At 38.9% G+C, this 13064-nt stretch overlaps 1 protein-coding gene across 3 annotated transcripts in view; it reads left to right on the forward strand.

Annotated features, from left to right (window-relative positions):
• kcnip4a (potassium voltage-gated channel interacting protein 4a) overlaps window positions 1-13064 on the forward strand; it is a 110022-nt gene that overhangs the window by 96725 nt on the left and 233 nt on the right. For all 3 annotated transcript variants that reach the window (XM_054601199.1, XM_054601201.1, XM_054601200.1), the window contains exons 2-6: window positions 4612-4736; window positions 10761-10830; window positions 11380-11450; window positions 12037-12144; window positions 12905-13009. In XM_054601199.1, coding sequence (XP_054457174.1) covers window positions 4612-4736; window positions 10761-10830; window positions 11380-11450; window positions 12037-12144; window positions 12905-13009 — 479 coding nt within the window. The remainder of the gene's footprint in view (window positions 1-4611; window positions 4737-10760; window positions 10831-11379; window positions 11451-12036; window positions 12145-12904; window positions 13010-13064) is intronic.

Here is a 13064-nt window from a genome sequence, read left to right on the forward strand (position 1 = left end):
AAATTCATCTGTCCCATGTGGACCTCCAGGCTATCATTTGCCTCTGCGTAGCACTTACTGTAGATACACACCCTCGTACCACAACAAAGAAGCAGCAAGCTCAGCAGCACGGTTCATCAAACTGCGTGCTTCAGCACAAAAATTGACCCAAGATTTATCGATATCAAGCAGCTTTTTGTGGTCAACTGAACAAGTCTTACTTTGCACATGATATAGATTCATCAAATATTTGTTAGCTACTCATTTTTTAGTTAATTGATCGAGTTGATTTCGGGCTAGGGAGGTTTTACCCTCCAGCTTGACTTAACCTTTGAGATTAATGACCCTTGAATCAAATATCTTGAATGAGCGTGGCAGTTGAACTATGACTGATCTGTCCAGACTCATTTCGGTGAGTTATATTCTCACTTTCATTTTTTAGGGTTTAAGTATTTCTGCAACTTTGTCAGCTCATTGATGAAGACGATAGTGTGCATTAGAATGTTTATGGCTTTAGTCTTCAGAGCTAATTGCACTATGTCCCTTGGTAATTATATTTTGCTGAGGCATTTTTCTTTGTATATAACCCTTGAAAGGCATTCAATCTCATCCTCTTGTATTGCTGCAGGCTAAAATGGCTAGGGCAGCTTTGTTACTCAGTGGTGGCTATGAATTACATTTCTGATGAGTTGCACAGTCAGCTGCAACCTGCTGTTAGAGCATCAAGCTGCTGTGGTCAGGTTTCTTTCTTTCAAGGAAGGCAAAAGTAAGGCATGACTTTGTGTGTGCACGTAATGACTGAATCAGTAAAATGTTTGGACTCCACAGAATCCTTCATTATTGTTTGATATACTCGATTCCTCAGGACAACAACAACAACAACAATTTAAGATTTTTTTTCGCAGGAAAAAGGCAACCTTTAACCTTTGTGGGTAAGGGCACCAGTGCACAGCACCAGCCGCTCGCTCCATTATCACACACATACTCAAGTGTCGGATCCATTACGTCAATAAACTAAAGGGCAAACATTAATCAGACAGCCATCACTGCATGCTCTTTTCCTGCCTGATTAAGCGCTGTGTCACTCACACTCTGCTTTATTCCGCTTTAGAGAAAGTTGTTTTTATTGCCCTCATGTTCGTTCAGCTTTTCACAAACAGTCATGCTTTCAATTCTATTAGTGATAGCACGGATCATTTGGTCTTTCAGTCATAATGTTTGCACTTCATCCTACACTCAGTTATTGTGCTGGTGCTAAAGAATACCACAATGTCATTGTGCTCTAAGTTAGACAAACAGTTATGTTTCCTAATAAAGCAAACTTGCTGTCAAGACCAATATCACTTGGAAAGAAAAGCAACATCTGTCTAGTTCAACCTCAGTGAAGACAGTCAGACGTCTCCTCCCCGCATTTAGGAAGGAAGGTGTGTGGGGAGCAGGTAACAAGAACAGATGGGAGCTTCACTTCGTCTCTTCATCCTCTAAATCTCAAAGTTATTGTGTCATTATAAAGGGCAATATGAACTGGTCTTAATCTGAGAGCATGGCTTGCCAGAATCAACCATGCCTTTTTATGAGAGCTTTGTTGTGCACCATAATGATATTTATTGTGTACCCTGTGCTAGATCTGAGCAAAGAGCTTTTAGCCATCTGCTCAGTATCTGTACAGTGTTTAACAGTGCACAGAAAGGGCTCGGACCATGCAGTATTTCCATTTCAATGTTGCAACCTTTCTGTCAGGGTTCCTTGCCAGCTTGGTGAAACAGTGTTTGTCAAGATTTTGAAATCTTGCTTTAGGTCACGTTTGGTTCAGCTACCCTAACTCTTGAACATTTTCTCAAAGCTTATTGTCATTTAACAGATTATTGAAGTATATTTCATACATCACTTTTGTGTATATGAAACATCTGTTCAGAATGATAGAACAGCATAAGTAACATCACAAATTAATGGTATGTAATTATTAGACATGTAAGCGGCTACCTTGAGGTGGACTGTTGGATGGACTGCCATTAAATGTTGTGTTGACTCTCATTGTGGCAAGAGGAAGAATTATTTGGTAATCATTTAAATTTGAATCCAGGGCCATTATCTATTTTAAATGGTTTAATACTTTGGTAACCTGTAAACTAATGACATTCCCATCAATGTCAACTTTACTTGTTGATTAGAAAATGTTATGCTAACATGCTAAACTCGGATGGTAAACATTGTACCTGCTAAACATCACGTGTTAGCATTGTCTTTGTGAGCATAGCATGCTGACATTAGCATGTTGCCCAAAGCACTGCTTTGCCTAAGTAGGCCCCTAGCATGGCTGTAGATCTATAGATTTATAGATGTCTTTGCAGTATTTTCTACTTGTTGATATTTCTAGGAAATGTAGAATATACTATTTTTTTTATATTTGCAGCCTTGGTACCTGCCTTAATGATCTTTGTGAACTCAATGTTCTCAGTGTAGTACTCTTACTACAGGTAGAATGACTCACACACACAACCTCGGGTATCATTTTTCTCTTGCCCAGTAGCTTTATACTGAGCCATTCTGTAATTTTCCACTGGATTTAAATGATGTGGCCAGACCAGGTTGCAGATTTATGATGTTATTTTCAGTGATGTGATTATTACCACTATGTTCCATTATTTTTATTATTTACACTGATGACCTACAACGTTCTAAGAGACTTGTTAATAAGTAATGTAACCCAGTGAACTAATTGCACGTGACTTGCAGTGATACCATATTTCGGCAGCCTTGAACTTGTGCTGCTGCTTTACATGTAGATACACATGGTAAAACAAGAGAAATACTCCTCTTGAACTTGTTTTCATCTTGCTCATATTTTTGCAACTCTTTTGTAAATGCAAAATTAACAGCAAGGTAAGCTTACAGCACATGTTCCTTTAAAACCTAAAGCTTTCAAACTAAAACAGTGCAAAAATAATGTGTTGTTGTCCTGAGGAACCACCTATGAAGCAGCCTTATGTCTGTCTATGTGAACTTTAATAGACCCTTGCTTCTTGCATGTCCACTTTCCTAGAATGTGCTGAGGCTGTGAGTCGCCTGGGTAACCGTAAGACCTAATGCTGTATTTCCCAGGTTACCCTCAGATTGTCCACAAACGCGGGGTGAGAGCTCGACTCATGAGGCTATTTCCATGCTCCACAGCCAAAAAGCCATCCTCCAGTAATCAAAGCAAGTGGCTCTTCCAAGGCTCTGCGTCTCTCTCTGTGATGAGGTTTTTTTTTGTTGTTGTCTGTGATGCTTTTCCTTTCTGTGTTTTTCTCTTTGTTTGGGGGGCACACACTCAATATAGGCTTAAGTCACACATAGTTGCTTAAGCTTTCTGATTCACAAAGAACATTTGGGTTTTACAGATCAATAAGAACAAAGGATGGATGATGAATGTGTGATTTGATTAGATTTTTTATTTTATTTATATAACAGATAAGACAGTTTCTTAATGTTTTCCCCAAACCCTGTTTCCTATTATAATGTTTGGGCTTCTACATTTGTTTTATCACAAATTGCATTTTGCAGAATATTTTCATCACACACATACTCAGCAGGCTGTATGCCTAATAATTCTGGACTAATTTGATGATGAGAACTCGATCAAACAGTTGTCTTATTTCCTTTTAATGTATCAGTTAACACAACCTATGAATACTAAGCATTAGCACCTTAGTAGCAGGTTAATAGTGATCAGTTAGAAGACGTGGCCTTTTGGCTGTGGGCCACAGTAGTACCCTTTGAGCTAATGAGGCATTTAGACACTGTGTCACACATATGAGAGACCCTGTGCCAACAAGACAAGTCAAACGCTGTGCTAGGAGGATAGTGCCGGACGGTGACAGGGCCCAGACAGCATCTGCTATCATTACAGGCCCATTAAAAAGTTTCACAGGGTCCATGAGGCTCCCTGCCACGAGCACTTTGTTCTGGTGCCTCAATAGCACTAATTATCTCTCCTGACAGAAAAGGCCATTTCGAGTTTTGTTTGGTTTTGTGAAATGACATTTGCAAATAAAAGGACCTGACACAACAAGGAGAAAATGCCCTTCCAAATGGAATCACCTCGATGGATTTTCTTTGTTTTCAAGAAGGTTATACAGAATTTCTGACCATTTGATGCCAAAATGTGTTGTTTTGGAAAAAGAAGATGCAATTATCTAGGCTTATTTGCTTAGCTATTGATGATACTTGTAAGTGTTATGTGATATCTCAAATTCTAGCCTCAAACAGTCTCACCAGCCTTAATAGTACTAATTATCTCTGATGCTGTATTGGATGTAAGGAAGACTACAGCATTTCAATATTTTGGGGGTTTTGTGAAGTCACATTTGCAAATAAAAGGACCTGATATTACAACGAGAAAATGGCCTTTCAAGTGGACACATTTCTATTGGTTTTCTTTGTTGAAAAGAAGGTTGTATATAATTTGTGACCCACTATGCCAAAATGTGACATTTTGGAAAGAGAAGATGCAAATATCTAGGTTTATTTGTTGAGCTACTGCTGATATTTGGAAGCGAAATGGTATATCTTAAATTCTGGCCTCAAACATGCTAATTTGCCAAGAATTACCAGCATTTGCTCACATCTGACCTTCTTCCTCCTCCCCTCCAGACAGCGTTGAAGATGAGCTTGAGCTATCTACAGTCCGCCATCGCCCTGAGGGACTGGAACAGCTTGAAGCTCAGACGCGTTTCTCCCGCAAGGAACTTCAGATCCTTTACCGCGGCTTCAAAAATGTGAGTGACGGGGCCACCGTTAACCCTCAGCTCCATACATAATGTACAGCTCAGTGGGCTTTGTTCTCTCCTGGACATCTCTCCTTGACATAAAAAACAGGGTTTCCTTTGATTTCTTTTGATTAATTCCTTTTCATAACTTTAGGGGTGTTGAGTTTTCGACAGCTCCTCTTCCTTCTTGTTCTAATCACTATTCAGCGTCCACTCTGCTTGTGTAGCAATAAATTATAATCAAGTCTCTGCTGAATGCCATTTTGCTGAATCATCTACATCATGCACTAAATGTTATGTAGCCCACCACAGAAAATTGAATTTTCTGTACATTGTTCACTGTGCCAAGGATAATTAGTTCACACCTCCAACACATTGTGTGAGATTACTGATGAGCAATCAGGTCAAAGTCCTCCAGAGAAGCCCATATCACTTCATTGTCACCTCTGGTGTGAGGTGTAATGAGATGACCTAGAATTAACTCAACCCAGATTGTCTGGCAATGAAAGCGAGGAGGAAAGCTAGAGTCCTGTGATAGAGGAATTCCTATGGGGTTTAAGTTTTCTGTTGAGCCTGCAGTGTGCTCCAGCCAAATCCCTGCAAGGCCTGCCCATTAGTCCACTTCCACTTGAGTACGAGTTAAGAGGTAAGCAGTGTACTAATGAGGCCTTTAATTTTTGCTGCACACTCTGCCTGACTTCCTTTAACACTGAGGGAAAGAATCTTGCATATGTTTATAGGCACCCTCCTGGGTTTTTTATTTTAATTTTAGCTGTACCAGTGGCATCACTCCGAGAAGGGCAATGTCAGTCAGCTGGTTGGTCTGTCGGTTGGTCCACTTCAGTCAATTGGATGGAATGCAATTCAATTCAATTTTGTACAGACTTTCATGGTGCCAAGAGGATGAATCCTACAGACTTTGATCAAGCCCTAGGTCAAAGTTTCCCTTATCAAAGTGAAAAATCCTTCCTCTATGGCCATCGTCAGGTTGACATTTGAGTAAAATGTTTCAGCAACTATTGAATGGATAGCGATGGAATTTGGTGCAACCATTCATGTTCCCCTCACAATGAATCGTATATAACTTTGGTGATCCCCTGTTTTTTCATCTAGCCACCTTCGGGCCAAAATGTCAGTTTGTCCAATACTCTAATTGACCAAATATCTGTGAATCGTATTACATCTCCATCATCCTCAGCAGTTTGTGTTGAGTGCTAATTTGCCAAATGTTCAAATAAGCTGCTGTAGACTCTATGCTTTTCATCGCTGTTGTGTAATTAGACAGATGTTGTTGGGCAAGAGTCCAAATTAGACCAAGAGAGAGAGAGAGTCATGGCACTATGGTAGCCACTAAATTGCTTTTGTTCATCACTTAGTCCAAAGTGTAGCTCATCCCTGTCTTGCTGCAACCCAGTGACTTTGGCAGAGCTTTTTTTGGCCAGACAGACTAATAGAAGCCGGCCTAGTTCCCATGATGAGAATTGTGTCCGTTTGTCCTTGTTGTCTAGGGTTTCAAAGCAAATCAGATGCCTATGGGAGGCAGGATGAGGTAATTTGTCCTGACAGAAAACTTTGCAAAATTCACTTGACACACAAATGGTCAATGTGGAGCTTTGTCTTAGATCCAGCAATATGTCTAGTAGGGACTAAAACGAGACCTCCAGCTCTGGGTCTTGCTGTTAGGGAGGGATTTCTGCAAAGGTCACCTTAAAGGTATGAGAGAATCCATTGCGTCACAAATCCCTTGACCTCAGACTACAGGAAATAACACAATATTGTCCTCCCGTCTGGCTGAATCTGCTGGGCTTTAACAGTTCACAGTCCGGGGCACTGCCTTGGGCATTCGATTAAGATCTCATCTTTTCTATATCATCAGTGATGATGCCTCTGTTCACAGCTTATTTCAATCCACACACTGGTTATTGCCGCATCCCTTCATGAGTCTCGGAGAGGAATTTCATGCCTGGCTGGTTTTGCATTTCACAGATTGTATTTGTTATTTTATTATCACGGATGAGCTGATTTTACAAGCATGTCAAATTAGGACAAATACATTTTCTGACTTCTCACTTCGTCGGAGATTGTCAATGAACGCTGTTTATAATGGAGCAACATGCAAGGGCAAGTGAAAAATAACACCCTCATTTGTTATCATTCTACACAACATAATATTTAAATTATGCAAAAAGTTCTTTGCCCATCATTTCAGTTTGATTTACAGGTAAACAAATGTACAGATATGAAAAACTCAATAAGATATAAGGATAAACATCTATAAATGTGCCTTGACCATAACCTTGCATGGTAAGAAATGTAGCGGGTGTTAAAAGTTGAAAGAATCAATGCTAGTAGAAAAGAAAGTTTGACCTTGGTTAATGCCATTAACATCAAAGATTCCTACCATGCTTATAATTAGATTCCCCTTAATTGTAGATGTAATATATCAAAATGTAAATAATATTGTGTCCTCAATGGGTAATTTATTCATCTGTCAGTGCTTCACTGATGCAGAGAAAAAATGTATCAAAAGGAAACCGTATTCCCAAAAGCTCAATATTATTGACTCATGTAGAGAACAGTGTGAATGAGGTCCTGGCTTTTAGCTTAGCGACATCAAAGTCTATCCCGGCGGGACCTTAAGGCAGTTCAGGCAAAGAGTGAGTGTAACTATTTCACTGAACTTTAAATTGAATTGCAGGGGCACAGCGTTGTACGTGATGATAACTAGATAACACACTGGCTTCATTCTCAATCGAAAAACCGCCTCCCTCTCTCATGTCATCGTGAGGCTGAAAAGAGACGATAAAATGTGATCAGATGAATTCTGCCCTCAGTGTGAGACGTAGTTCAACAATCACAGTTTATCTGACCCTTCATTTTACTTCATTTTTTTAGAAGGTTAGAAGAAGAAGCTTAGTTGGAACACAGCCAGTTGTATATTAGTATCTCACTTGAACAGTGTGTTATTAGTGTTGACAGCTGCAATTACCCATCTGTGTTGAAACACACACACACACACACACACACACACACACACACACACACACACACACACACACACACACACACACACACAAACAGGCATGCACACACAAGCGACGTGAAATTACATGTTTGAAAAATCTCCCCCTCCCCACTATAAGTACTTAATTACTTGACATCTCCTTGCACTTCCTCAATAAAAGGTTGATGTTGACAACCCATTCACTGCAGTGTTGTGGATCATAAACAACTTTGTAATTGACAGCTCTACAAAACAACAAATAAATACTTCTCTATGTCAATGTACAGAGATGCTGTGGAGCAACTTTGCTTTTAGAGTCGATATATTCAACTCCTTTAGTAAACTTAGAAGTTTTTTACTCTTATTCGCTTTGTTGCTGAGAGTTGGATGAAAAGATCAATACCACTCTCGTATCTGTCTGTTTAATAGGAGGAAGAATAGCCTAGCTTAGCATAAAGCAAAGCAAATATACAATATTAATAAGGAACTAATCGGTTTCCCTTTCAGAAAATTCTATATTTTTGTTGCTTAATATTGAATATTCTCTGTAAAAACTTAACACACTTAATGCATTTAAGTGCCATATTACATTCTAGGTTTGAATGCTCCTGGCAAGCTATTTCACCATCGCCCTGGTAAAAAGTAAGCTGTACTGAAGTCAGGGTGAACCGTAAATAATATGAAATGTTATCCTTTTAATTTGTTATTGTCATCTATAATGGTTATTTGCATGAGACACAATACAAATGTTAAGCAAATATTTGATTGCATTTTTGAAGTTTCTCAACAAAAAAATAATTCTACTAAATTACATTTGAACACATCATGATAACGTTATAAATTACCATTGCCCAATAGTAGTTTTTACTAAATAATGCTTGAATGCTTCATAATGTAACTTAATGCAACCTCTGTTAATGTTAGCGGTTAGCTCCGTCTTTTTGCCGAGAAGGACTGTGCTGCCCAATGACTGCTAACAGCTAACATTACCAGCTTAGTTTCAATCTGTGCACCATCGATTAGCGGCACCGCAATCATTTTTAAATCAATGATTTTTAGTAATTGAATTACTATGCTTCTCAATGAATTGTTTCACCCCTAATTTGCTGCAAATTATCTCAGAGCGGTATCAATATTCCAATCTAACACTCAGCAAGAAGGCAAAAACTTTAGGTTTGGGTTTTTTTGCAAAACAAAGGGCAAAATCAAGTATTTCAGCTTGAATAGTTTTGTCAATTTATACCACATTCGCAAATATAATTCCAATACTACTCAGTGTGTTCACCATGGAAAAGTTTTAACAAAGCTGCATCATATGCTAGTTAAACATGAACAGCATCATGCACTCAACAGGCTCTCTGACTTCATTAAATCAGGTCGCTGACTGCCAAACTACAATATGGAGACAGACTTGTGCTCATTCTGTCTCTCTAACTTCCCCCAAATTTCTTGACCTCACCTCAACCCCCACAAGATATGTAACTGGGTCAGTGAGACAACAGAAGGAGTGTCGGGGGATTCATGCAGACAACCTCGCAGCATCCTTTTGAAACACAAGGAGCCCTTTTGAAGGGAGACGAAAAGGTTTCCTTTTTATATTTTCACCCCCACTGTTCTGTTTCCATTCGCAGCTGATCAAACATGGTCACGGGGGAGGAAACCTAGTGTGCCCTGTGTTGCTCACATTAGGAAAATGGTTTGTCTCCCACATCCCACTATCCCAGTGAAATGGAGCACATAACTGGCCATAGCAAACTCTCTCCACTCTATTAAAATCCAAACATTTAATTTCACAAAGATATAGAAAATGTAGATGCAGAAGTGCACAACTATATTTCTTTATTTTCTGGCTGTTCAATTTCTGTTGAAGCTGTATCAGAGAGTTGTTCAAGTTATTGTTTCCATCCCGTCTGTTCCTTATCTTTGTTTTCCTGCAACAACCTCCACTATAGACCTGGTTTATTGTCTTGTATAGAAAACCCAGAGACATATGTGCCTTCCCGTTTGGAAATTGCCTGTATAGGTGGAAAATTTCCTCTGTTCCAGAGATTTAATATCCTGCCACAGTGTGCAGCCTCACAGCAAGCAGAAATTGAACCTGCAAAACTAGTTGCCTTTATCACCACGCTGCCCAGAGCAAGGTTATCCGCTGAGTCTTCGGTTGGCCCTTTTCTTTTAAAGGAGACCAAAGCATCCTTCTTGGAGGTGTTATGTAAGAGTATTCCATCTTTACTTCTGATTGCTACCAGACAACCACAGGTGGGTGACACTGAATGACTGTGGACAGGATATCTATTGAGACTTGGATGGTTTTCAGTTTAAATACCACCAAACTGAACATGAGCCTTTACCTATTACATACCGTCTGAGAAACGGTCAAGGTTTAGTAAGAAAATGAAACCATGTATCCTTGAAGGAATAAAATATTGCTCTTCTGAATGCATATTTCTATCATAGACAGTTGAATAAAATGATCCAGATATGAACTAGCAACGAATTTAATTTGACATTAAAAAGTATGTTGCCCTCTCTTTTTGAAAAATGCAGGTGTGTTAAACCCAAAAAGAAGATTTGTAGCTGCTAAGTGCTCTTTAAATATTTTATTAAGTCGTCTAATTTAATATACTTTTTTAAAATGACTGGCCACATTGAAAAGCTGACTTTAGTTCAGACTCTTAAATGCTGAAAACCCCTTTAGGAGTGTTTAAAGGCATATTCAAATAATTAGTCTTGGTTTTTTTTCATAAGAAAAAACATCTACTCCATCTCCCTAATTAAAAATATAGAATCAATCATTGCTCATTTTACAAACGTAACCACTGGATTCAAGATGTCTCTTTCTACATTGAAAATTGTCTTTTCAGTAAAGTGTGCACTGGGGGTGCCAAGTGTCAATCACTCTTGTGTAAGTTGTATATTGGACCATGATTGGCATGTCTTAACTCAGATGTAAGGCAAGGACTTTAACAAAACAGGGAGTCTTTAACATAGATGCTGAATGGCCTGTGCAATTCCATTTTGTCTTTCAGGAATGCCCCAGCGGAATCGTCAACGAAGAAACCTTTAAAGACATCTACGCACAGTTCTTCCCGCAAGGAGGTTTGTGTCATGTGAGCCTACTGTTTTTGTTTTTGCAGCTTGTGTTGATGCTTCTTATTACCTCCTGTGTGTTAGAATGGCACAAATTGGCTTTCACTCATGTTTAGAGAAACTGCACCAAGTCCAGAGTACTTTTAAATTAAACCTCCATCCAAGAAAATGTGTGAGAGAGGGAGAAAGTAGTTTGTATTTATGCAGGCTGGAGTTGCTCACTGTTTGAATTCATCATTATTCAAAGATTCCACCCGAGGAACAACAGAGAAAACATTAGGATTCTTTGATATATCTGTTCAGAGAGAGGAAAGGCAGACCAGTAAATCTAATGGTTCACCAAAGAGGAATCACAATGATACAACTTTTAGCGCTAAGCATATTGTTCCTCTATCTCAACATGAAACTAAATTCAGATTCTTTGAAGTTGTCCATAAAAGCTACAAAAAAGACGTTCCTTTGAACCGTGTTGTGTTTTGCAGTATGTGTTTCTGCTATTGATGATTGAGCTGTCATCACAGCAGATGTTTTTTCTGATTTCATTCGTTCTCTCCATAGATGCTTCGACATATGCGCATTTCTTGTTCAATGCATTTGACACAGATCACAATGGCTCTGTGAGTTTTGAGGTAAGCCAAGTAATGTCATATTTCTATTCATAAACTAAAGAAGTATTGTCTTGTCCATCACAAAAGTCTCCTACAAACTACATCAAACTGAACATTTTTAAAGTTTCAACGCTGCAACCCCCCTGAGGCTTTACACAGGGGCATTATGTAATCTGCAACCCCAATCATTTTGAATAAGCCCAAGCAGTGTACTTGGGATGCTATGAACATGTGATTAATATTCATGAAGGGCATATATTAGGAGAGAAAAGCTGTCATTATGCCAAACCAGAGCTAATGTGCAGTCCATTCAGTTCAAAAGTACGAAGGATTCCCTGAGGGCCAACACGGATTATGAGGCGGTTAATAACTTTAATAACGAGGTGTTTGTGATTCCTTCAAATAAATACCTGACATGATATCCTTGCAGAAATGTTGATGCGTGAAATTGGCTGAAATACTACCTACGTGTAATGGGCATGGTGAATATTTCTACTAAATGTTTTTGTTTATCTTATAGGTTTTTAAGTACATGTTTTTTGACAAAAAGCTAGTTTTTGAATCTGTGTATTCATACAATTCTCTGTGAATTTTGTTCTCACTGCAGGATTTTGTCATGGGCCTTTCTATCCTCCTGCGTGGCACGATCCAGGAAAAACTCAACTGGGCTTTCAACCTGTATGACATCAATAAAGATGGCTATATCACTAAAGAGGTATGAAAAACTTGAATATCTACCTTTTATGTGGAAAAGATTTAGTGACTTTTGTTAAAGGGTCAGTTCACCCAAATTACCAAAAACATTTTCTTGCAAACATCAGGATGCTAACATGCATGTATGCTGATGTTTAACAGGTGTACTGTTTACCATGTTCACCATCTTAGCTTCTTAGTTTAGCTTGTTAGCATGCTAACACTAGTTTATTAGCACTAAACACAAAGTGCAGGCTGGTGGCATGGTCGTTAGTTTTGAAATAATGATGGCCCTAAATGGAAAGAGGGGAACAAATTCACTACAATTTATCCTGAGGTGGATGTCAATGTTGGTAGCAAATTTATTTGAACTCTATCCAATAGCTGTGGAGGCATTTGAATCAAAAATGTTAATGTGCAAGTGGAAATGTTAGGAATTTGTCATATTCATAAGGATTCATCCTCTTTGGTTTAAAATGTATACATGGCAATCCATCAAATATTCATTGAGATATTTATTTTATCAACCTGGACCAAAATTGAGGGCTGACTTACATCCATTACATTCCCTAGAGCCAAGTAAGGTGTTCAAATGTTCCAAATCTTTGTGGACAACAATATCCATTCACCTTAATTGTATTGGAGTACCTGCAGAAATCTCTATAGCTCAAAATGTCATGCACATGAAACTAACGTTATCTGCATGGCTTCAGAGGTGTTAATAAGGAATTATTTTGTTTTTTGTAAATTTCAGTGGATTGACCCTTTTCTGTGTGTTGCAGGAAATGCTAGACATCATGAAGGCCATCTACGACATGATGGGAAAATGCACATACCCCGTCCTCAAAGAGGAGGCGCCTCGTCAGCATGTAGAAGTATTCTTTCAGGCAAGTGTGTCTTTGGCAGCACTCCCTGCACCCTAAATGTCCCTCACAGTAAAGA

This window comes from Anoplopoma fimbria, chromosome 7 (genome assembly GCF_027596085.1).
Source record: "Anoplopoma fimbria isolate UVic2021 breed Golden Eagle Sablefish chromosome 7, Afim_UVic_2022, whole genome shotgun sequence".
In the NCBI taxonomy this organism is placed as follows: domain Eukaryota; kingdom Metazoa; phylum Chordata; class Actinopteri; order Perciformes; family Anoplopomatidae; genus Anoplopoma; species Anoplopoma fimbria.